Genomic DNA, 24876 nt, shown 5'->3' with positions numbered 1-24876 from the left:
TGTTGGTTCTCGTCCCGCCGACCGTCATGGAGTCGCATCGGATGCCACCGGTGTTGGAGAAGAAAAGCTATGATAGAGACGACGATGTTGCAACCGTCGATGAAAAAAGCTTCAAACCGGCGATAAAAAAATGCTACAACCGGCATTGTTGAAAGCTTCAACCAGAGACGAGGGGAATCAAGGGCCACCCACCATGCAAACCGCGAATGCTGCAACCGGTGATGAAAAAAGTTTCAATCGGCTAGAAAAAAGCTTCAACCGACGATATAAAAAGCTTCAACTCGCGACAGCGAAACACAAAAAACTGCAATCGTTGACACAAAAGCTTCAACCATATGTTTGAAAAGCTTCAACCACACACCAACGAGGAAAACCTGTCATTTTTGCTATATAACTAGCAAAAAGCTTCAAGCGACTTGAAAAAAACTTCAACCATTGTGGAAGAAGCTTCAAACGACATATGAAAAATGTTTCAACCAAAGTGAAAAAGGCTTCAAACCGAAGTTCGGAGGGACAAGCATGTGCACGCACGAGCGTCGACGACGACGAACGGCGACGAAGGGGAAAGGGATGGGGTGCTCATACGACAGGAGGTCGGAGGCGCGCGGGGCTATGCGCCGACGCATGGCGGGAACGAGATGACAGATCTGACGACTATCGCAGTCAGATCGAACGGCTGTCGCCCGACCGTGGCTGGCCCTCGCGCCCGGCGCAGAGCGGTGCCCTTTACTGTGATCTGACTGGACCGTTGTTCAGTTTGTTTGAGACGGGAAGATGCTTTAGCCCGTGCGCTCCACTGTCTCGGGTCCGATCGAGGTCTGAAGCGGCTGCCCCCCCTGCCAGCCTCTCCCCCCTTCTTCTGTGGATAAAGGATAAGAAACCTGCACCGGAACAAGAAGAAGCGTGCACACCGAGCAAGCGGCGGCAACACCGAGCCCGTCCATGGCGTCCCTCTCCCCCTCCCTCCACCTCCCTTGGTACCTCTTACTTCTTTCTATACCTCTCATCGATGTCTTCACAGACGAGTCTATCCGTTTCTTCGTCCCTTTCTTCGATTTGGTTCTTTCTGTTGATATGCACGGAGCGCCGTGGTTCCACCAGCGCAGGTTAAGGGTTACTCCTGTGGCAGGCGGTCTTGGATGGATTACCCCCTTTCGTTGTAGGCTTCGCCAAGAATAAGTAGTTCTCGATTCCAATGCTATTGGCTTAGGGACTGTGCCAATAGGCTGTGTAAATAGATTGGTGCGAGCAGTAAGTTCAGCGTTCTCTGACATTTAGAACTCGGGAGGCACGTAATCGTGTGGGGGCTTTGCTTGTTGTGTTAGTACTAGGATTGTGGCTGGGGATGGAGCACAACTGCCCTACTTACTTAGTTCAATGTACCAATTCCTTGGGTATACTAATAGTACTAAGCCTTATTTTGCTTTGGTTCGTAGGCCGGTAATCTATCTACAATATCCATCTATAACATCTAGTATCCGAAATCTTTGTATTCACAAAATGGGGTTGATCATGAACTTATTCATCATCGGACCATTCTGGAACAACCTCATTACCGTGTATACCGATATTGATATCCCAGATTAGTGGGTTACAAAGTCACCTCCAGGTTGTCTTTTATTCTAGGTCTAGCTTCCAAAAGCTTCAAATGAAGTATTGCCTTATCCCGCTACTGATAAGCTGAACTCCAAACAAGGAGTGGATTTTGGGCAGAACTGAAAGAAGTAATTTTAATATCTTATTTTGTTATTACCGAGCAAGAAAAGCGGAGTGGTACTTGGTATGCTAGGTGAATGGTTCAGGGTTATGCATTTAGCTACCAGTTTTGGATTTTGTAGCTTATATCATTTTGTCCTTGGGCCTCGTCTTTCTAGTCAGTAAAAATAGTTGTGATTTTATCTTTATTTTGCTTTACTAATATGTCTGTAGCGAAACTTCCACCCATGCAATAGAGAGGGAATGGGAAAAAAAGGGTTACTTTCATTTTCATTTTCCCCTTAAAAGATAGACCTTGAAATAGGAGTCTTAGAAAAATGCTGAATTCAAAGGTTTATTTCTATAGTATAAGATAAGAAAAAAAAAGCGAATCAAATTCATGGATTTACCACGACCTCGGTTAACATGTTTTTATTTTCTATGTAAGGGCTTGTGCTTTTCTATGCAAATATTATTCATAATATTTTACTGATTTTTATTTTTGTATGAAATAAAACAGCAATTCAAGAACTGGCTTCCTTGGGAAGTCACGAGGCATACATCTTCGTGTTATCCCTGCTGGCAGAGTTGGTTTCGTTAGAAAAACAGTGGAATGCAAGGAGTCTAGAATCGGAAAGAAGCCGATTGAAGTTCCATCAAATGTTACTCTAACACTAGAGGAGCAGTTTGTCAAAGCTAAGGGTCCGCTCGGAGAATTGTCATTAAACTATCCCACCGAAGTAAAAGTTGTGAAAGAAGAAACTGGCAAATTGAGAGTATTCAAGACTGTGGAAACCAAACGGGCGAATCAGATGCATGGCCTTTTCAGGTAAAACTGACAATAGAAACTGCAAATGAGTTTGCCTATTTCACTGTCGTTGCGTCACTGCTCATTATTTTTGTTCCATATCTTTTCTTGTATACCCAAAGTGAGCTACTAACTTGTGATGCCAGCTTTTGTCACAATTCACATATACAAGCCATCACTTCTTGCACTCAAGAGCATCAGTATGAAAAAAAAACCTTAATTACACTGTAATACCACAAGTGCCTGAAAATAAAGTCCTATCACATGTGCTATTCGCACAACCTTTTACTCTTACTAGCTCCTAGAATATTCTTGATTCCAGAAAGCAATGTTTAAATTCTTTACAGGACATCCTGTCTTCTCACTCATAAATGGAGGCGGTCATCTTGCTTTGTTTAGCTCTAAACTTGTCCAATGTAGGTGGGGAGGAAACAGAGAAAGTTGTTGTAACATGTTTGCTAAAGATTTGGATAGAAGTATTTATTTCCTACATTTGGTACCCAGTTATCTATTCATACCAAGGCAAACAAATCTAGTTTAGGCGGGGAACTAAATAAATGGAAAAGTAAGATATAATTTTTGTGTAGTGTCAAGGGATTTGCCACTGCAACTATTTTTTATGCATGATGATAGATTGATACGAGACCAAATTTTGCTCCCTTCAGCGTTTGTGCACATGGATCGATCCCTTAACTCTTGACTCCTTGAGTTAGGCTTTAGCCAGCCCTTTCCTTTTCTTTTCGTGTCACTGGTATCTGAATTTGCTGTCTTTATCGAAAAATCTAAATTTGCTGTCGTCAATTATAAGAGCATAAGGTTCTTGTACAGAAGTAGTATGATGTTTGTACATTCATTCGCTAACTAAGTAAGTATAACTAACCATTGGTTGGATCCTCTTAGATGAATCATCTCGAAGTTGTTCTAAAAACACGGGTGCAAATTGTTGTTAATGCAGAACCCTGACAGACAACATCATCGTGGGCGTGTCAAAGGGATTTGACAAGAGGCTTCAGTTAGTGGGGGTTGGGTACCGTGCGACAGTGGAGGGCAAAGACCTGGTGATGAACCTGGGATTCTCGCACCCTGTCCGGATGGCTGTCCCAGAAGGACTTCAAGTGAAGGTGGAGGAGAACACGAGAATCATCGTGAGTGGGTACGACAAGAGCGAAATCGGTCAGTTTGCGGCCACCATAAAGAAATGGAGGCCTCCGGAGCCATACAAGGGGAAGGGTATCCGGTACCAGGACGAGATTGTCAGAAGGAAGGAGGGCAAAGCTGGGAAGAAGAAATAGAAGTCTGTTTATTTGTTTGTTTGCATTCCATACGTACTACTTTTGTTCCGTTTTCCCTCTGCAATCCACCATCTTCTGAGTACTACCATGTTCTTTAGCCCTTGCACAATTTATAGAGAAAAACGTTACAGTTTACGCCATGGCGATATTTGCTCAGCTGGTCGTGCTGCGGATTGCCAATAGTACAGGCGCATCTTTGAAATTTTGCCTGGTGGCAAGGCAAGAACTCAATAAAGTCGAGTTTTTGCTCAACGGCAAACACTATGAATGGAAATTATTAAAATCGCTATTTTCCTGGACACCTGGTAGTCACATGGCCTCGGCGACGACTGCAGGGAGAGGACCCGACAGTGGAGCATGACAACCGTGAATCACTGCAGTCATGTCATGAGATTGCTAGCACGTGGTCAGCAGTCTTCAAATCATTCGAGAAAAGAAAAAAAAAAGGAAAAAAGGTGTTGAGATTGCTATTGCCTATTGGCGTGGACTCCCATCTCCATGCATATAAGGGCATCTTCGACCCCCACCTGCAAATTCCCTCCGGCATCCGTATGTGGACTGCCCTGTGTGGCTGGCTTGCAAATTTCCTTGTGGCTGGCTTGCAAATTTCCTTTGGCATCCGTCCGCTGACAGGATGATCAGTCCGTGGATAAGAATCCGCAGACCTGCAAATTCCCTTCGGCATCCGTCTGTGAGTTGGCCTGCAAATTTCCTCTGGCATCCGTCCGCTGACAGGATGACCAGTCCGCGGACAAGAATGCGGGAGCCGATCATCCAATGTTACATGTATATGTCGTTATTAAAAGGCAATTTAAAGTTCAAATTTAGTTCGATCCACATAGCGCCCCAGATCACACCAACGCCAGATATCATGCCCCATCATAACCAAAAAGAAGCAAGTATGCTTAGCTTCTACATGGCTGAATCCAAAACAACATCGGTCTAGCAGCTTGTGAAATTTTCTGTCTTGCCGGATCAGCAATCCCAGCCTTTCTTCCCGATCAAGGTGCCATTGTGGCCGCATAGGCAGCTTGCGCCTTCAGCTCTGCCGTTGTTGGAAATATGCCCTAGAGGCAATGATAAAATAGTTATTATTATATTTCCTGTTTCAAGATAATCGTTTATTATCCATGCTATAATTGTATTGAATGAAAACATAAATGCATGTGTGGATATATAGACAAAACAATGTCCCTAGTAAGCCTCTAGTTGACTAGCCAGTTGATCAAGGATGGTTAAGGTTTTCTGACCATATGCAAGTGTTGTCACTTGATGACTGGATCACATCATTAGGAGAATTGCCATCAAAATCCGTTGAGACGACACCATATGAGCTATGGCATGGCAAGAAGCCAAAGTTGTCGTTTCTTAAAGTTTGGGGATGCGATGCTTATGTCAAAAAGCTTCAGCCTGAAAAACTGGAACCCAAAGCGGAAAATTGCGTCTTCATAGGTTACCCAAAATAGACAGTTGGGTACACCTTCCATCTCAGATCCGAGGGCAAAATGTTTGTTGCTAAGAACGGAGCTTTTCTTGAGAAGGAGTTTCTCTCGAAATAATTGAGTGGGAGGAAGATAGAACTTGATGAGGTTGTGAAACCTCTGCTCCAACAGGATGGTGGCGCAGGGCAGAGAGAAATCTATGTCGAGGCAACACCAGTTGAGGAGGAAGCTAATGATGATGATCATGAAGCTTCGGATCAAGTTACTATCGGACCTTGCAGGTCGACAAGATCACGTACTGCTCCTAAATGGTACGGGAATCCTGTCTTATCTATCATCTTGTTAGACAACAATGAGCCTGCGAATTATGAGGAAGCAATGGTGGGCCCGGATTCCAACAAATGGTTAGAGGCCATGAAGTCCGAGATAGGATCTATGTATGAAAACAAAGTATGGACTTTGGAAGTATTACCTGAAGGTCGCAAGGCTATTTAGAACAAATGGATCTTTAAGAAGAAGACAAATGCGGACGGTAATGTGACAGTTTATAAAGCTCGACTTGTGGCAAACGGTTTTTCACAAGTTCAAGGAGTTGACTACGATGAGACATTCTCACCGGTAGCGATGCTTAAGTCCGTCCGAATCATGTTAGCAATAGCTGCATTTTTCGATTATGAAATCTGGCGGATGGATGTCAAAACGGCGTTCCTTAATGATTTTCTTAAGGAAGAGTTGTATATGATGCAACCCGAAGGTTTTGTCTATCCAAAGAGTGCTAACAAAGTATGCAAGCTCTAGCGATCCATTTATGGACTGGTGCAAGCATCTCGGAGTTGGAATAAGCGCTTTGATGAGGTGATCAAGGCATTTGGGTTTATACAAGTTGTTGGAGAATCTTGTATATACAAGAAAGTGAGTGGGAGCTCTGTAGCGTTTCTAATATTATATGTGGATGACATATTGCTGATTGGAAATAATGTGGAGTTTTTAGAGAGCGTAAAGGATTACTTGAACAAATGTTTTTCAATAAAAGACCTAGGAGAAGCTTCTTACATATTAGGTATTAAGATCTACAGAGATAGATCGAGGCGCCTAATAGGACTTTCACAAAGCACATACCTTGATAAAGTTTTGAAGAAGTTTAAAATGGAGCAATCCAAGAAGGGGTTCTTGCCAGTGTTACAAGGTATAAAGTTGAGTAAGACTCAGTGTCCGGTAACTGCGGAAGATAGAGAAAAGATGAGTATCGTCCCCTATGCTTCAGCCATAGGGTCTATCATGTATGCAATGCTGTGCACAAGACCGGACATCAGCCTGGCCATAAGTATGGCAGGCAGGTTTCAAAGTGATCCAGGAGTGGAACACTGGGCGGCGGTCAAGAATATTCTAAAGTACCTGAAAAGGACTAAGGAAATGTTTCTCGTTTATGAAGGTGACGAAGAGCTTGTCGTAAAGGGTTACGTCGATGTAAGCTTTGACACCGATCCAGATGACTCTAAGTCTCAAACGGATACATATTTATTCTCAATGGGGGTGCGGTAAGCTGGTGCAGTTTCAAGCAAAGCGTCGTAGCAGATTCTACATGTGAAGCGGAGTACATGGCTGCCTTGGAGGCAACTAAGGAGGGTGTCTGGATGAAGCAGTTCACTACGAATCTTGGAGTTGTGCCGAGCGCACTAAATCCAATAACTCTATTCTGTGACAACACTGGTGTCATTGCTCTAGCAAAGGAACCAATGTTTCACAAGAAGATCAGACACATCAAACGACGCTTAAACCTCATCTGCGACTATGTCGAAGGAGAGGACGTAAATATTTGCAAAGTGCACACGGATCTGAATGTTGCAGATCCGCTGGCTAAACCTCTTCCACGAGCGAAGCATGATCAACACCAGAACTGTATGGGTGTTAGATTCATTCCAATGTAAATCGCATAGCGATGTGAGACTAGATTATTGACTCTAGTGCAAGTGGGAGACTGTTTGAAATGTGCCCTAGAGGCAATGATAAAATAGTTATTATTATATTTCCTGTTTGAAGATAATCATTTATTATCCATGCTATAATTGTATTGAATGAAAACATAAATGCATGTGTGGATATATAGACAAAACAATGTCCCTATTAAGCCTCTAGTTGACTAGCCAGTTGATCAAGGATGATTAAGGTTTTTGGACCATATGCAAGTGTTGTCACTTGATGACTGGATAACATCATTAGGAGAATGATGTGATGGACAAGACCCAAACTATAAACGTAGCATGTGATCGTGTCATTTTGTTGCTATTGTTTTCTGCGTGTCAAGTATTCATTCCTATGACCATGAGGTCATGTAACTCACTGACACCGGAGGAATACCTTGTGTGTATCAAATGTCGCAACGTTACTGGGTGACTATAAAGGTGCTCTACAGGTATCTCTGAAGGTGTCCGTTGAGTTAGCATGGATCAAGACTGGGATTTGTCACTCCGTGTGACGGAGAGGTATCTCGGGGCCCACTCGGTAATAAAACATCACATATAAGCCTTGCAAGCAATGTGGCTAATGTGTTAGTCACAGGATCTTGTATTATTGAACAAGTAAAGAGACTTGCCGGTAACGAGATTGAAATAGGTATAGGGATACCAACGTTCAAATCGCAGGCAAGTAACATGCCGAAGGACAAAGGGAATAGTATACGGGATTATATGAATCATTGGCATAGAGGTTCAACCGATAAGAACTTCGTAGAATATGTAGGATCCAATATGGACATCTAGGTCCCACTGTTGGATATTGACCAGGGAGTGTCTCAGGTCATGTCTGCATAGTTCTCGAGCCCGCAGGGTCTGCACACTTAAGGTTCGGTGACGTTTCGGTATAATAGAGTTATAGGTGTTGGTGACCGAAGGTTGTTCGGAGTCCCGTATGAGATCATAGACGTCACGAGGGTTTCCCGAATGGTCCGGAAACGAAGATTGATATATATGATTGTTTCATTTGGCCTCCGGAAAGATTTGGGCATTACCGGTAGTGTACAGGGAGTGACGAATGGGTTTTGGGTTTTTACCGGGAGGGGGCCAACCACCCGGGAGAGAACCCAATAGCCCATGGGTGGCGCACCAGCCCTTGGTGGGCTGGTGAGGCCAGCCCAATGGGGCTATGTCGGCTAGAAGAAAAATCAAAGGAGAAAAAATGAGGTAGGTGGGAAGGAAGGAGGGGACTCCTCCTTCCCCAAACCGAATTGGAGTTGGAGTCCCCTCCTCTTCCACCCGGCCGACTCCCTAGGGGCTCTCTTGAGCCCCAATGCTATTCCCTCCCCTCCTCCTATATATACTAGAGGTTTTAGGGTTTTTGAGACACAACTTCAGCCACGTGCAACCCTGAACCGCTACTTCGTAGTTCTTCCTCTAGATAGGTTTTCTCCGGAGCTCAAGCGGAGCCCTGCAGGAATAGTTCATCACCATCACCGGCACGCCGTCACGCTGCTGGAGAACTCATCTACTTCCCCGTCTCTCTTGCTGGATCAAGAAGGCGGAGATCGTCATCGAGCTATACTTGTGTTGAACACGGAGGTGCCATCCGTTCGGCGCTAGATCGGAATGGATCGTGGGATGACGGTGATTTGAATCACGAAGCCGTTCCATTACATCAACCATGTTTCTTAACGCTTCCCGCTTAGCGATCTACAAGGGTATGTGGATCCGATCTCCCTCTCGTAGATGAACATCACCATGATAGGTCTTTGTGTGCGTAGGAATTTTTTTGTTTCCCATGCAACGTTCCCCAACAGTCGCGTCCTCATTGTCCGCCGCTATCAACTCATCTTTATGTCGCTGCAACATTTGGTAGCGGGCGGTGTAACAGCCCGAGACCGATTCTTCAGTTGCCTTCCATTATATTCCATCATTTTCATGTTATTTATTTGTTTGTTGCATTCATCATGGCATCATTCGCATTGCATCGACACTCTTTTGCAGTCATTTTGTAAAACTTGCATCCGTCAGTAGTTGCCGCTTCTCTCTGTTATCATTGTTGACCGTTCCGAGGCCAACCAAAAACTTGCACGTGCCTAGGGCATCGCTAAATAATATTTTTATAAGTGGGAATGTTTATTTCTCAAGATGAGTTGAAACTTATCATGCGGTCTTGTTATGTTTTAGGCAGTCCGTCTGTCAATTTTTGTAGCATTTAGAGGCCATTTGATCTCTGAACTTATAGCGACACTACAACCGGTTAAAGTGCAAACATTTTGCGTAAGTAAAACATGTGTCGACTTGGCCAATTCCCTCTCATCTCAGCCCATAGAACCTCTAGCACAACCCTTTGCAGACCACCTAAACTTTCCTTCTAACCTGGACCGTCTAATTAAGATCACAGGGACCAGATAACCCCTGCACCAATCCACCTACTATTTATAGCAGATGAACCCATAAAAAAATCTGGACAAAACCTAGTCTAACCCTAGCCCCTAGTCTACCCTGTATTATTTTTATTAAATGACCCCTAGAGGATCTTATGTCACACACTAACCCCCCAAAAACCTATTTCATCATCTGACCCCCCCATTCGCGCTTGACCGTTAGGCGTGTAACATACACGTTTGCACGCCTTCCTTCTAGGAACCTTTGACCGATCGCGGTCAACGGTCCTCGGTCGCGCCGACAGTGTGGCGCAGCCTTAACGCGCCTGATGAAATGATGCTATATGTGTTTACATGTCACACCTTTTAGTTAGGTGTGATCGACCCGTGAAACGCCTTTTCCCTAGGCGTGCTACCACCGAAACATGACCGTTCCCTAGACACTGATATTTATGAAACCAGATCGTCTGACTTTCTATCTGGATGCCTCCACTATCTTGGTGACCCGTCGGACTGACTTACGCGTCTTATTTGCCAAATCGTTTGGCCTATTAGACACATGTTAGACCAACTCATATATTGTGTAGGGATGTCTTTACTCGTAAAGTAGTGTGACACCACCACCTTAATCGTACGCTAATCATACATGCAAATGCATATGATCAAGATCACGGACTCACGGGAAGATATCACAACACAACTCAAACACAAATAAGATAATTCAAGCTTTATATTACAAGATAGGGGCCTACAATACATAAGCTCGAGTACATACGAGTCAGCGAAAGCAATATTATCTAAGTATAGACATAAACAAACAAGCCTGCCTTAAGAAGGCTAGCAAAACATAAACATAGATCAAAAAGGCAAGTCCTCCTGCCTGGGAGCCTCCTAACTACTCATGGTCGTCGGTGTCCTCCACGTAGTAGTATGCTCCGTTGAGGTAGTAGTAGTTGTCAGCAAGATCAGCTGGCTCGTGGGCCCCGTCATCTGATCGCGACAATCGTATCAAAAGGAAAAGGGAAGCAAAGCAAGGGTGAGTACTCATCCAAAGTACTCGCAAGACTTACATTAGAACTATGCTAAGTACGCATCAATATGAAAGGAATGTGGATATATCTTTGGACTGAACTATAGAAATGCCAGAATAGAAGGGAAAGACCTAGTCCTATCAAAGCCTAGCATCTTCAATGTCTTGCAACACTAGAAGAGTACACATTACAATAACATATTCAAGCATGCAGTCACAAGACCTAGAGATCCTTCCTCGACTCCCTATGAGAAAGCGAAACCGGAGCCAACATTTCATTTTAATGTCACAAGTATCCAGTTCTAGTTGTTGTAGATCAAGATACTCTTTGAGCATCCGTTATAGTAGACACGACTATTCAAAAAGATATACTTCCTTGCAGGGGTGCACCAACTTACCCAACACGCCCTATCAACTCCGACCGGACACACTTTCCTGGGTCATGCCCGGCCACGGCTGATCGACACGCCATATTCCTACCTAGGCTCAATAGAGAGAGGCCAACACGTCGGTCTAAATCCTAAGTGCTCAAGTGTAACGCCCAAGATGCGATCATATCCTTATTTTGGCACGAGGGCCTCGACGGAGATAGAAGTGCATCTCATCGTCCTGCAAGAATGGATATCGTTACAAGTACATGTAAGGAAGAAATGAGTATATGGAATCAGCTTATGCCCACCACAAGCTAAGCATGATCACCTCAATCCAAAAATACATTCAACCACCATTCAAAATAGCAGGGTCTGACTACGGACAAAATCAAACAAATAAAACAACGTCCATCCTTGCTGTCCCAGGCTGTCGGCCTAGAACCCATCCTATGATTGATGAAGAAGATGGAATTCCAAATAGAACAATAATCACGCTCATGTCAAAGTATTACTTTACCTGTACCTGCAACTGTTGTTGTAGTAGTTTGTGAGCCACATGGACTCAGCAATCTCATTTCCAAAGGTACCAAGACTAGCAAAGCTTAATGGGTGAGGTATGGTTAAGTGGTGAGGCTGCATCAAGCATTTATTTGAGTGGCTAACTTACGAGTACAAGAATAAGAGGGGGTTGACCTATGCATAAACGAAGTGATCTAATAATGATCAAGAGATGATCCTCAACACCTACTTACGAGTCAAACATAACCCGACCATGTCCTCTCTCGGATACAGAACTCATGTGAAGGGACAATCACGGTTATGCACACAGTTTGCATATTTTAATTGAGTTTACTTCAAGTTTTCTATGACTGGGTGTTAAACAAAGTTTCCAAGTTGCCACATAACCGCGAGCATGGCTTTCCGAAAGATTTAACCCTGCAGGGGTGCTCCAACTAGTCCATCACAAACTGCCACAAGCTGTGTGGAATACCTCAACCACCGAAAACCCGTAGTCTCCTCGGAATACTGATGGAAAACCTCAACCTCGAGATAGCTCAAAGTATCCTCGGAATCCCGTGCACAAGACGTTCGAGAAAGGTAAAACAAATTCAGCAAGGCCGCCTGACGTGCCAACGATCCTGATAGGAGCTTTGTATCTCGTTCTCAAGACATAACCGGATGAGCTAGTGTATAGTGGCCTAATAGAAATCACCCGAGTTGCCCCGGGTTGGCCCCGCATAGTGCTCTATTTAGGACCAACACCATTAGCACCGGCCCTCCCTATATTTTGTTGAATTAATCCCCGGATGCATGTTGCCATATGCTTTAATAACGGTGTTCAGTATTATTATGTTGCGCAAATATAGTACCAATGTTGGGCCTTGCCGGAAGAGTTTTATCCTATAATGAAAATCAAGGGGTCCCCATAACACCCCAAGCATGTTAGGAGCACTCAATATGGAACATAACACCCGTACACAAGTAACTAGGGCGGCGAAGGTGGAACAAAACACCGATCCAAAAGGCCAAGCCTTCCACCTTTTTACCAAGTATATAAGTGCATTAAATTAAATAGCAATAATATTGTGATATAACAAGGAATACATGTTTTCACATGGGAGCAACTTGCACCTGCAACTAGCAACACTATAATAAGGGCCGAGCAAGCGGTAACATAGCCAAACAAAGGTTTGCTGGGATGTGGAGGGGTTACAGGTTTTTCATGGCAATGTTGGGAGGCTTGACATAATAGGTGGTAGGCAGCGAGACAAAGCAACAGAAACAAGACAACTAGCATAGCAATGATAGTAGTGGTATGTAGAGAAATGACCATCTTGCCTAAGATCCCGCTTGGAAGAAGAACGAATCCATGAAGTACACAAGCCAACGTAGTCGAACGAATCCTCACACTCCGAAGCGGTTTTGGAACTCTATCGAGAAGAAACAATCCGGAACAACAATGATATCTAGGGAAATGGTCATCTTGCCTGAGATCCCGCTTGGAAGAAGAACGAATCCATGAAGTAGACAAATCAACGTAGTCGAACGAATCCTCACAATCCAAAGTGGTTTCGGAACTCTACCGAGAAGAAATATTCCGGAACAACAATCAACACATGATAAACACCACAACATATGCAAGACATGATGCAAAACACACACATGATTGATGTCCAGTTTAAATATGCAAGGCATGGCAATCACAACATTCGAACACGACACATTGAGCGAAGCTCAATATGCAAGGAGTTGCATATTGACGAAACTCCACATCCGAATTACTTAGTTTACTCCGTTTAGGTACTCATCAATATTAAATGTTGTTTAACATGTGTTGGGGATATTATCTGTTGTGTGCCCCGCCCTAGTTGGGCCGGGTCACCGAGTGGGTGACTCATCCTTTGGTGATTCAAGCTTTGGCATGTAAGCCCAGGAGCGAGACGGCGGTTCAAGATCCTCGTGGAGAATCAATCATTGGGAAGATCTCCAAGTCTTGGAAAGCACGGCGACTTAGAGATAGAAAGAATCATGACTTGCATGATGGTAAGGACTCTTGTAAACCCTAAGGGCTCGACCTGTATATAAAGGCGAGTCCCGGGGAAGGAGGGGAGAGGTGAGAAATCATCGAGTGCTAGGTCAGGCGAGTTACGCCCTCCTTGTAATCGAAACACCATCAATACAACACAAAGCAGGACGTAGCCTTTTACCTCCACACGAGGGGCCGAACCTGGGTAAATCTCTGTCTTGCTCCCGTTCAACCCCTTTGAGTCGCCACCAAGGTGCGATGGCTCCAACACTAAGTCCTTTCACGAGGACATCTACCGTGACAAAACCACGACAGTTGGCGCCCACCGTGGGGCTGACGCACGGTGCAGTTGAGTTCTCAAAGGGAGCCTTACCAGGGTCAGGGAGCTACGTGGCGGGGCTCATGACTCGGAGCCGCCGCGGAAAGTACTACATCAACAACTCGCTGTGGGGGCCCGAGGCCGATTCAATCAAATCCGGCTACAGAATCCCCTTCGGCAAGATCAACATCTTTGTCGGCATGGTTGGATCGCTTGCGCCTGAGCCGGACATCTTCACCGACATCGTCGAGCCGGCCAAGTACGTCCGCCCTGTTGCGACGCCAAACCTAACCCGCCCGGTTTTTGTCGGCTTCACACAGGGATCTGAGGAACCGGAACGATCGGCGACTCAGGAGACTACGCCGATGAACAGCGATGACGAATCATCCATGGGCGACTCAGATTTGATTCAGTCTTACACGGGGGCTGCCTCGGAGGCCTGTCACTGGCAATGGACCCCGGGGTCCTCGACCGGACCCGCCGTCAGATCGCCGTGTACATGGCAGGGGCGACTCACCCCCAGCAAAACCTTGCAGGCAATGACGGGACTGGCGAAACATCCAGGAGCCCAGCTGCGATCCTGGTGGACTTGATGGCGGAGATAACAAGGATCATGGCGACCCCTGTAACAACAGAAAACCAGGACACGATCAATGCCAAGTTGGCAAAGCTAAGAGATGGGGGTGGCAAAGGCTCAGCGAGATGCTGAAGCAGAAGCCGCCAGGATCGAGACTCGGCAAGCTCAGATCACCGCTGAGACAACCCGCTTGAACACCGAAAACTGGCGGCTTGGGAGGCATCAACATGCATCCGACGCTGTTCATCAGAGGAGGCACCAGGGGCGTTTACCCCCTGATCTCAACCCTACCCGGCTATTCGACACTCCACGCACCCCCGGGGCAGGAGACGCTCCAGGAGGAGGGCCGGGGCAGCCGTCAAACCCGCGGCTTTAGCCAGCAGTTGATCGCATTCCCCGCTTCCAGACACCTCGGGGTCACTTTTCCAACTCGGTGGACAACGTGCTCGCTGCGACTCGCCATTTAGAGTCACTTCTGATTCATGGCAACACCCCGGCCGAAATAGAAGCAAGAAACGCCATTGAGATGTTGAAGACGGCGGTGGTTCAAAACGTCCAGTTCTCGCATAGCCTCGATCGGCTACACTCCACCCCCCAAGCAAGCCGCACCAGGAGCCGGCCGGAGGACCAGCCCGCCATAACCAGCGGAGCGCGACCCCTGCCCCAGGTTAACCCGCCTGACCACTAGGACCCGCCGGGTCGGGATCACCCGGACATCCAAACCGGCCCAGCACCACTTGTTGGAGGCAGCAGGCAGGTAGGGATGCCATGCTTGGCCCCCGCCCTTCACAATGAGCAGATGCCAAGGGATTTTAAAGGACCAAGGAAGGTGCCTAACTACACCCCAGACCTTGAGTCGGCGTCATGGGTTGAGAGTTACGAAAATCGCCATGGACATGCTCGATGTAAATGAAGCAATTTGCCCTAGGTACTTCACAATGATGCTCGAGGGGACGGCGTGTACTTGGTTGAAAAACGTGCCCCCCAACTCCATCCAAACTCGGGCTGAATTGAAAGAGCGTTTCATCAAAAACTTCCGGGGAACTTGTAAGTTCCCAATGACGATAGTTGATTTACAACACTGCGTTCAGTGCCCCGATGAGTCGGCTCACCACTGGACGCGGCGGGTCGCAGAAATCATCCACTCGTCGGACGGCATCACGGCGGCTCAGGCTGTGCTGATCTTGGAGCAAAAAGGCCAACTCGTCGAGGAAAGGCGAGTCATCCAAAAATCATACCCGGCTTCACGGACGCGCCCACCATAATCATGGGGGGACGGCAAAAGAAGGCAGTAGGAAGGATCCACGGACTTCGTCGCCAACACCAATGCCAACAACGGCAATCAGCGCCAGAAGAAGAGGGGTTACAGTGGCAAGAAGCCAACAATTATAATGAGATACTCAAGGGCCCCTGCCCGCACCATGCCACGACGGACGGGCCGGCGACTCACTCTTGGGAGGACTGTTACGTGATGCGGGAATTTTGGGCGGAAGCAATCAAAAAGGGCCAAAACGGTGACCCGGGCCAACGACAGGAACAGTTCAGTGCACCTAATCAACGCCAGAACCCGTTTGGCGGCTTCCCCGAACCGGGGGCTCAGGGCGGCTCGCAACCAAGGAGCGGCCAATATCCGGTGCATAACCAACAGCGGTATAACCCGCCCGGAGTATTTCAGCAGCCACCCCGGCAGGGGGCTCCACAGGGGCAAGATGATCATGGCGGTTTCCGCAACAATCCCAAACAATTAAGCAACGGGCAATAGCACGTCTTCACCACAAATGCCTGCAAGCATGATAAAAAGGTGAGTCACCGAGCGTACAGTGTATCTGAGCCGACGCTCCCTAGGTACCTCCACTGGTCCGAGCAGACTATATCGTGGAGTAGGGAGGATCACCCGCCTAGAGTTGACAACCCCGGCGACTTAGCATTGGTCGTGGATCCTCATGTCGGGGGATATACCTTATCGAAGGTGCTGATGGATGGTGGTAGCAGCATCAACATACTATACTTCGACACTTTTCGAAGGATGAACCTGCTGGAGAAAGGCCTAATGCCGTCCACCACGGTATTCCATGGAATTGTCCCAGTTAAGTCGGCATACCCCATAGGCCGGGTTAAACTCATAGTGGCGTTTGGAACAGCATCCAATTACAGGAATGAGTCACTTATATTTGAGGTGGTCAGGTTAAAGAGCCCTTATCATGCGTTGTTTTGGCGACCGGCTTACGCCTGTTTCATGGCTCGCCCCTGCTATGTTTACCTTAAACTCAAGATGCCTAGTCCTAAGGGACCCATCACGGTTGATGGTGAGAGGAGGATAGCAAGAGAGTGTGAGGAAGGGGATGCGGCTTACGCAGAAGTCGCCTGCGCTGCAGAAGAGCTCAAGTATCACCAGGCCAATGTTGATCCAGCAGATATGTCACCTCTAAAGAAGCCAACAGCAGACGCTGAGCCGCCCCTCAAGTTCAAACCAACGGATGACACTAAGATGATGGATTTCGTCCCTGGCGACTCATCCAAGCAGTTTACTATCGGGGCGGGTCTGGATCCTAAATAGGAAAGCGCGCTCAACGAGTTCATCCGTGAGAGTCGGGACATCTTCGCGTGGAAACCTTCTGACATGCCTGGTGTACCGAGAGAATTTGCTGAGCACCATCTTAATGTTGACCCAAAAGCAAAGCCGATTCAGCAATATCTTCGCAGGTTCAATGAGGAACGACGCAAGGCAATCGGGGAAGAAGTCGCCCGTCTTTTGGCCGCCGGATTCATCGTAGAGGTCTTCCACCCCAAGTGGTTGGCTAACCCGGTCCTGGTGCTCAAGAAGAACGGCACCTTCCGCATGTGCATTGATTACACAAATCTTAACAGAGCTTGTCCAAAGGACCCTTTCGCCCTTCCCCGCATCGATCAAATATTGATTCAGTGGCGGGCTGCCAGCGTCTGTGTTTCCTGGACGCTTATTCCGGATATCACCAAATCAAGATGGCCGTGGAAGATCAGGAGAAGACAACTTTTATAACCCCGTTCGGGGCTTTTTGTTATGTGTCCATGCCGTTCGGGCTCAAAAGCGCTGGGGCGACTTATCAGCGCTGCATCCAAAATTGAATCCGTGGCCAAATCGGACGCAACGTCCACGCTTATATTGATGACATTGTGGTTAAGACTCGTAGGAGGGAGACGCTCTTGGAAGATCTAAGGGAAACTTTTCACAACCTGCGGGTATATCAAATGAAGCTTAATCCCACCAAATGTGTCTTTGGCGTTCCCGCGGGAAAATTGCTGGGTTTCCTGGTGTCTGAACGCGGCATTGAGGCCAACCCGGACAAAATTGAGGCAGTTACTTCGCTTGGGAAACCAGCAAATATTAATCAAGTTCAACGCATGGCGGGCCGTATCGCGGCTTTAAGTCGCTTCATAAGCCGCCTGGGGGAGAAAGCTATTCCCCTCTATCAGTTGCTTAAGAAATCTGACCGTTTTGTTTGGACAGACGTGGCGAATGAAGCTTTTGAAGCCTTGAAACAGCAGTTGGTCAACCCGCCAGTTTTGGCCGCCCCGACTGAAAAAGAACCTATGCTTCTGTACATCGCGGCGAACTCCAAGGCGGTGAGCGTGGTAGTAGCTGTTGAACGGAAGGAAGAAGGGAAGGAATATCCGGTACAACGCCCGGTCTACTTCATTAGCGAGGTGCTAACCCTCTCCAAGCAACATTACCCGCACTGGCAGAAGCTGGTCTACGGGGTCTTTATGGCGAGTCGGAAGCTCAAACACTATTTCCAAGAGCATCCCATCACGGTGGTTAGCTCCGCTCCTCTCGGGGACATCATCCAAAACCGAGAAGCGACAGGGCGGATCGCCAAATGGGCAATCGAACTTGGGCTGCACCACGTGCGGTACACCCCTCGCACGGCCATCAAATCCCAGGCATTGGTCGACTTCGTCAACGATTGGACCGAATTGCAGATTCCGGAAGACAGGCCTGACCTCACGTACTGGACTATCTAGTTTGATGGGTCTAGGCAATTAGAAGGCTCGGGAGCTGGCGTGGTATTGATTTTGCCCCAGGGAGACAAATTCTGTTATGTTCTCCGACTCATGTTTCCATGCACTAACAACGCTCCAGAGTATGAAGCCTTGCTTCATGGTTTGCGACTCGCCAAGGAGATGAACCTCACGCGTGTCAGATGTCTTGGCGATTCTGATCTGGTGGCCCAACAAGTTTCAGGTACTTGGGATTCTCGGGACCCCCTGATGGCGGCTTACAGAAGGGTTGTGTCTGATGTGGCGCGTCATTTCCGTGGCTATCAAATTGATCATATCGACCAACGCCTTAACGAAGCAGCTGACGCCCTTTCACGTCTCGGCTCACAACGTAAGCCGGTTCCTCCCAATGTCTTTCTGGATATTTTGCATAATACTTCCGTAAGGTTACCCTCAGAAGAGGAGTTAGCAATACCAGAACCTGAGTCCCAGTTTGTGGCGGCTCTTCGTGTTACGCCGGATTGGGTTCTTCCTTATTTGGCATATCTTGCACGAGGCGAGTTACCTTCGGATGAGGTGTTGGCTCGCCAAATTGTCCGTCGGAGCAAATCCATGGTCATCATCAATGGCGAATTATATAAGCGAAGCACTTCTGGGGTATTCCAACGATGCGTTTCTTCCGAAGAAGGATGTGTAATTGTGAACGACATCCATGCCGGAGATTGTGGGCATCATGTCGGGTCATGTTCCCTGGTCTCAAAGGCGTTCCGTCACGGATTCTGTTGGTTGACGGCTCATGCAGATGCAGAAGAGATAGTTCGTCGATGTGATGGTTGCCAGCGTTAAGGACGATAGGCTCATGTGCCGGCTCAAGAACTAAGGATGATACCTATTACTTGGCCTTTTGCGGTCTGGAGGCTAGACATGGTTGGCCCCTTTAAGATGTCATCCAACAAAAAAATAACTCATCTGCTGGTGGCGGTTGATAAATTTACCAAGTGGGTCGAAGCACAACCTGTTGGTGCTTGTGATGCGGAAACAACGGTCAAGTTCTTGAAAAAACTGATCTTCCGGTTCGGATATCCACACAGCATTATTACTGATAATGGTACTAATCTATCACAAGGTGCGATGCAGGAGTTTTGCCACCGTGAGCACATCCGGCTTGATGTATCCGCGGTTGCTCATCCACAATCTAATGGGCAAGCGGAACGGGCGAATCAGGAAGTTTTGCGAGGAATCAAGCCCCGACTTATGGTTCCCCTGGAGCGTACCCCAGGGTGTTGGGTTGAGGAGTTGCCTTCAGTGATGTGGAGCATCCGAACCACCCCGAACCGTTCTACGGGTTTTACTCCTTTTTTCCTGGTATATGGAGCAGAAGCTGTTCTTCCCACTGACATTAGGCATGACTCGCCGAGAGTTGCTGCTTATGTGGAACAGGTTAACGAGTTGGCGCGTCAAGATTCTTTGGACGCTTTGGAGAAAGCACGCGATTTGGCTGCCGCCCGATCAACTATTTATCAGCAGGACTTGCGGCGTTACCATAGCCGCCGAGTCAAGAGCCGAACTTTTGAGGAGGGCGACTTAGTGCTTCGATTAATCCAAGATCGCACTGGCATGCATAAGTTATCACCACCATGGGAAGGACCGTTCGTCATTAGCAAAAGCCTTCGCAACGGGTCATATTATCTGGTGCATCTACGGCCTGATCGGCCAACCACGGAGGCTGAGTCAACTCGCCCCTGGAACATAGCCCACTTGTGGCCTTATTACACTTGAGCTATTGGCTCTGTTTTTTCTTCTCTTGAAAATTGTAAGTTTTTCATTTTTATGAAGCAATAAAATTGATGCCCACGAATTCCGGGGCTTTCCTGCTATTTCATCTTATGGAAAGTATGGATTTTTTTTTGCTCCTCGACAAGTCGCCCAAGCATGGACGCTATCCATACCAGAGAGCATAAGTCGCCATGATGCACTTATTACAACACTGGGTATCGATAAGCCAAAGAGGATCAAGTCGCTACAAGCGCGCCATCCAAACATAGGCGCCTTATATGATTATGTGGATTAGGCCGGCTTACTTGGGGGCTATTTGCTCCCAAGTCGTTTTGTGGTAAGAGCGTACACGCTTCTACAATCCTATGACCGGTCTTTCCCCTAATCATAGGTCACTTGGGGGCTTCCTCTCATTGAGATCAGCCTTACTACCCATTTGGCCTGCGAAAAATTACCGCATTACAAATGGTTATACTGGACTGTGTGCTGGCCGAATCGCTATATGGACCCATGAACTCTTGGCAAGTTACTCCGCTTTATGGACCCTGAACTCGCCTTGGTTAAAACATGCATGGTACCGGCTAGCGCCCCACATGGAAAATAGAGAAACCATTGGTTCACTGAACCTGCTTCACTGAAGCTAGACCCGTGCCTGATCAGCCGGTCTAAATACTTGAGCTTTTTTACACAAAAAGTCTCCCTCGGGTAGCAGTTGAGTTTATATAACTCGTCGTATCCTGTCGCGACTTGAACGAGCCGACGAAATTCTTAGTTTCACCTTCATGGCACTGCCACAAGGTTTTGCAAATTTTTCCGACTCACCGGAACATCCTGAGTCGGTTATTATTTATTATCATCTATTACTCACTGAGGTGGTTTGATGTATGTTTTTAGCCTAACAGATTGATGATCCAAATCACTACTGCCATGGAGGGTCAAGCATCATAAGGCGCCGTGCGGGCGACACAAGGGTTTTAAAGAAATCACGGAACAAGGTTGTTTTCTACGAATAACCTATTACATGGCTTTGATGGCCAAATCCATGAAGAACTACTCTGCTGATGTCCCCGGGTCAGCTTGCTTTGTGCTCTGGCCGATTTCAAGTTGTAAGTCGCCCAACACCCAATTACACTTGGATAAGGCGGCGAATTCATCTTCATCATTCAAAAATGTCGAGAGATCCGCCTCCAAATCAAAAGGGTTCTTGGGTCGACGCGGAGTCAAGATGGTTGTCACAAAGGTTGGCGGATTTATTTTCTTATCCTTGTCATCATAAGTAGCTTGATACTTTGACAAATCCAAGCTTGCTGCAAGCTGAGTTGCCACCGAGCGAGATTCTTTGACAACGCGCTGATAATCATCTTGAGTAAATTCTGACCCGTCGTCCTTGAGCTGGGGAAAGCCTGGTGTTACTTCTTCAGGTTTTAGCTCTGGAGCGTATGCTAAGCACCGACTCAACGTAGTCAGTACCCCTTTCCGGGCAGCTGATCGGGTTAGCTCACCTATCTGAGGCGGAAGGGTAGATAAGCAGCCAAGCATCTTTTTGATTGATGTTATGGTTTCCTTGGCGCCCATCACTGCCTTCACGGTCAGCACGCTTCCGATATACAGTTGCTTTGTTAATGTGTAAATCGCCTTTAGCATCAAGATACAATCATCCTGAAGGTTGGCGGCTCTCTAACCTATATAAGGGATAATGATGGTTAGTAACTTCTTCATACTAAGTTTTTTTACAAAGTACAAGATCATGGTTTGCTTCTTACCAAAGATAGCATGTGCCATATTGGAGATATGTTGCTTTAAACCGGCCAGCTCTTGTTGCACGACTTCCAGTTTTGCTTCAGCTTTTTCCGCTCGCTTTACCGCGGCGCCTTGGTCAGCTTGAGCCTTCTTGTGGGCGGCCTTCAGATTTTCCATCTCAGATAAGATCACTTGACATTTTTCTTCTGATTTTGCCCGCGCGTCTTGCTGGTCGGCTAAACTTTTCTTTAAGTCGACAAACGCCGACTCAACTTGGGCAAGAGATTCCTATCAAAATATATTATCAAGGGGCAAGTCTCAGAATTATTGCAAGCAACATCTCTGACACTTGGGTGCTAATGTATAATTTTTTAGACAAAATTATACAATATCAAGACCCGGTTCATCTTTCAACAGATGACTCGGCCCTTGGGGGTTATAGGTTGAAAGATTTTTTCTAATATCAAGACCCGGCTCATCTTTCAACAGATGACCCGACCCTTGGGGGTTATAGGTCGAAATATTTTTTCTAATATCAAGACCCGGCTCATCTTTCAACAGATGACCCGGCCCTTGGGGGTTACAGGTCGAAAGATTTTTTCTAATATCAAGACCCGACTCATCTTTCAACAGATGACCCGTCCCTTGGGGGTTACAGGTCGAAAGATTTTTTCTAATATCAAGACCCGACTCATCTTTCAACAAATGACCCGGCCCTTGGGGGTTACAGGTCTAATATCAAGACCCGACTCATCTTTCAACAGATGACCCGACCCTTGGGGGTTAATGAGGAAGGTATGCATTAAGGCGTACCTCATGTCTATTCTTCACCATAAGGAGTAGACTCTTCTCCATTTCATAACTCGCCTCCAGGCGACTTGCAAAGCCGGAGCAGAGCTCTTTAAATTCAAGATTTTCATATTGGGATAGTTTGGCCTTGGAAATCTCATGTCTAGTAGAAGGCTGGGTTGATGTTGATACATACTTCGACAAGATTGCCGAAGCCGTCTTAGAGAAGCTAGTACCAGTGATGATTACAACATCTGGATCCTCTGCCGTTTTCAACGGACTCGGCGGATTGGGCGTTTCCGTGCCTTCCTTGGGAGAACTTGGCAGATCCGCTTGGTCATCATATTTATCCTTTGCCGGGTTAGCCTGAGTCGGCGCCGGTTTTCAATAGGCTCCGGAGCTGTAGTGGAAGTTGATCCGCCAGTTTTCCTTTTCTTCGCTTGTGCCTTAAAAAGAGAAGGGGATGTGCTTAAAAATAGACATCATCATCATCTGGACAAATGTAAGTTTTATAAGAATTTACCCTGGAACGCAGATCATTGGCGGAAGGGCTGACATCACTGAGTCGCCTGACGAAGGGGGAGAATTCTGCAAAAGTAATACCTCAAGATATGAGCAAGTTATAAGTATGATCCAAAAGGAAGCAAAAGGGGACGCTGTTAAAAGGATACCTCATTTTGCCTCTTCTTGGTAGGAGTTTTCGCTGGTAACCCGGACACCAAGTCTCCAGAATGACTCCGAGTCTTCCAATAGGAAGCATGTTGCGCTTTCTTCAAAAGGAAATTAGGATCCAAACAAGCATTTGGGTGAGACATGGGAACCTTCCCACAAACCCGCCTGGCCGACTTAGGCGGAGGAGAAGATGAGTAGGAGGAAACAGAAATTACCTCTACGGAGTCTTCTTGGCTTTCGCTGCCATCATTCTACATATAAGAGATACAGAGGTGTAAACACAAATTATAGCAATGGATGGCAAGACAAAGAAGATAGAATTTTACCTCTAAAGATACGTCACCGATTTGGGATTTGTCCACATCAGACGGTTCAGTAATGGCGGCTTTGCTTTTTCTCTTGGATTTCTTTTTTGGAGGCGGCCTGGCTTGCTTCAGGGCCACCTTTTTCGGCCTCTTGGACCAGAATTTGCCACCTTTTTGAAGTGGCATTTTTATTATGAGAGTCATCATTCAAGTAAGTCGGAAAGAATAAAGTAAAGACGGGTTAAGTTATTTACCTTAGGAGCCGGGTTGATCTTGCAGAATGGCTTAAGACCTATTTGGCTACACTTGGCCAAGGGCTCGCCGGTCAGCTTCTTGATGATGGTCACAATATCATTTTCTGTCAGTGTTGTACGGAAGTAGCATTGGGGATGGTCCAAGGTGCCATCAAACTCACACATTAAGCCGTCTCGGCGACTTAAAGGAAGGATGCGTCATTCAACCCAGCAGCGGATCAAATCAATCCCAGTAAGACCATTGTTTGTCAAAGATCGTAACTCGGATAGCACCGAAATAAAATCTGACTCCTCTTCTTTAGTAAGCTTGTATGGAAGTTTAAAGTTTGTAGGAAGGCGTTCCTCCCTATAACCAAGGAGCTTGTTTTCATCCTCAGGAGAAGTTTCTTAGCAATAAAACCAAGACTCACCCCAGCCTTTGGGATGGCTTGGCATGGCGAGTGATGGGAATGAGTTGTCCCTGCGGCGTTGAACGTTGACGCCTCCAAGTTCCAAGCTAGGCCATTGGAAAATTCGGTCTGGCGATTCAAATGAAAAAAAAATACCAGAATAAAGGAACTGAAGGTTCCATCTGCAACTAGGCTTCACAGAACACTTGAAACTGACATAAGTTCCTAATCAAGTTAGGTCCTAAGTCTCGGAGGCGGATGTTCATGAAAGTCATGGCATCTCTGAGGAATTTTGACCCTGGCGGCTTAAACCCCCGTTCGAGGTGCTCAGCAAAGACAACTATTTCCCCTTCTTTCGGGTTGGGAATTTCTTCTCCAAACCCGGATCGTCATCCGATAACCTCTTTCGGATCGAGATTTCCCATCTTCACACAGTCGTTGAGAAAAGCTTCATCAACTTTGGTCGGGAGCCAATCGGCTTTGAAAACGGTACCCATGGCTACAAAGGAAAAGATTACAAATAAATTAACTCACCGAGCGCTTACTGAGTGGTTAAAAGGATCAATTAAC

General features: G+C 46.7%; 1 protein-coding gene and 2 long non-coding RNA genes across 4 annotated transcripts; 1 reads left to right on the top strand and 2 right to left on the bottom strand.

The window, feature by feature from the left end:
- The first annotated feature begins 753 nt into the window (after nt 1–753).
- Nucleotides 754–3935, top strand: LOC123448551 (50S ribosomal protein L6, chloroplastic). The gene is made up of 3 exons (XM_045125493.1): nt 754–977; nt 2216–2524; nt 3459–3935. The coding sequence occupies exons 1-3, from the start codon at nt 943–945 to the stop codon at nt 3793–3795; spliced, it is 681 nt and encodes a 226-aa protein (XP_044981428.1). The 5' UTR covers nt 754–942; the 3' UTR covers nt 3796–3935.
- Nucleotides 3936–10280: 6345 nt separating this feature from the next.
- LOC123448550 lies at nt 10281–23250 on the bottom strand. Of its 2 annotated transcripts, none has more exons than XR_006631818.1 (3): nt 23210–23250; nt 22711–23132; nt 10281–10569 (listed from the first exon to the last, which is right to left on the bottom strand). It is a non-coding gene; the product is annotated as an uncharacterized LOC123448550 (long non-coding RNA). The 2 variants fall into 2 exon arrangements; XR_006631817.1 differs by lacking the exon at nt 10281–10569 and adding an exon at nt 22145–22185.
- Nucleotides 23251–23572: 322 nt separating this feature from the next.
- LOC123448549 lies at nt 23573–23943 on the bottom strand. The gene is made up of 3 exons (XR_006631816.1): nt 23918–23943; nt 23685–23833; nt 23573–23609 (listed from the first exon to the last, which is right to left on the bottom strand). It is a non-coding gene; the product is annotated as an uncharacterized LOC123448549 (long non-coding RNA).
- Nucleotides 23944–24876: the final 933 nt, after the last annotated feature.

This window comes from Hordeum vulgare, chromosome 4H (assembly GCF_904849725.1).
Source record: "Hordeum vulgare subsp. vulgare chromosome 4H, MorexV3_pseudomolecules_assembly, whole genome shotgun sequence".
NCBI lineage: Eukaryota > Viridiplantae > Streptophyta > Magnoliopsida > Poales > Poaceae > Hordeum > Hordeum vulgare.
Note: the sequence above shows the minus strand (reverse complement) of the source record. Positions and strands in the feature narration are given on the sequence as shown.

Bases quoted from the DNA above. Each gene is read 5' to 3' on its own strand.
- LOC123448551 (XM_045125493.1), top strand. From the start codon at position 943: ATGGCGTCCCTCTCCCCCTCCCTCCACCTCCCTTG. The intron at 978-2,215 runs GTACCTCTTACT...GAAATAAAACAG, and splicing joins CCCTCCCTCCACCTCCCTTG to CAATTCAAGAACTGGCTTCC. The intron at 2,525-3,458 runs GTAAAACTGACA...TTGTTAATGCAG, and splicing joins CAGATGCATGGCCTTTTCAG to AACCCTGACAGACAACATCA.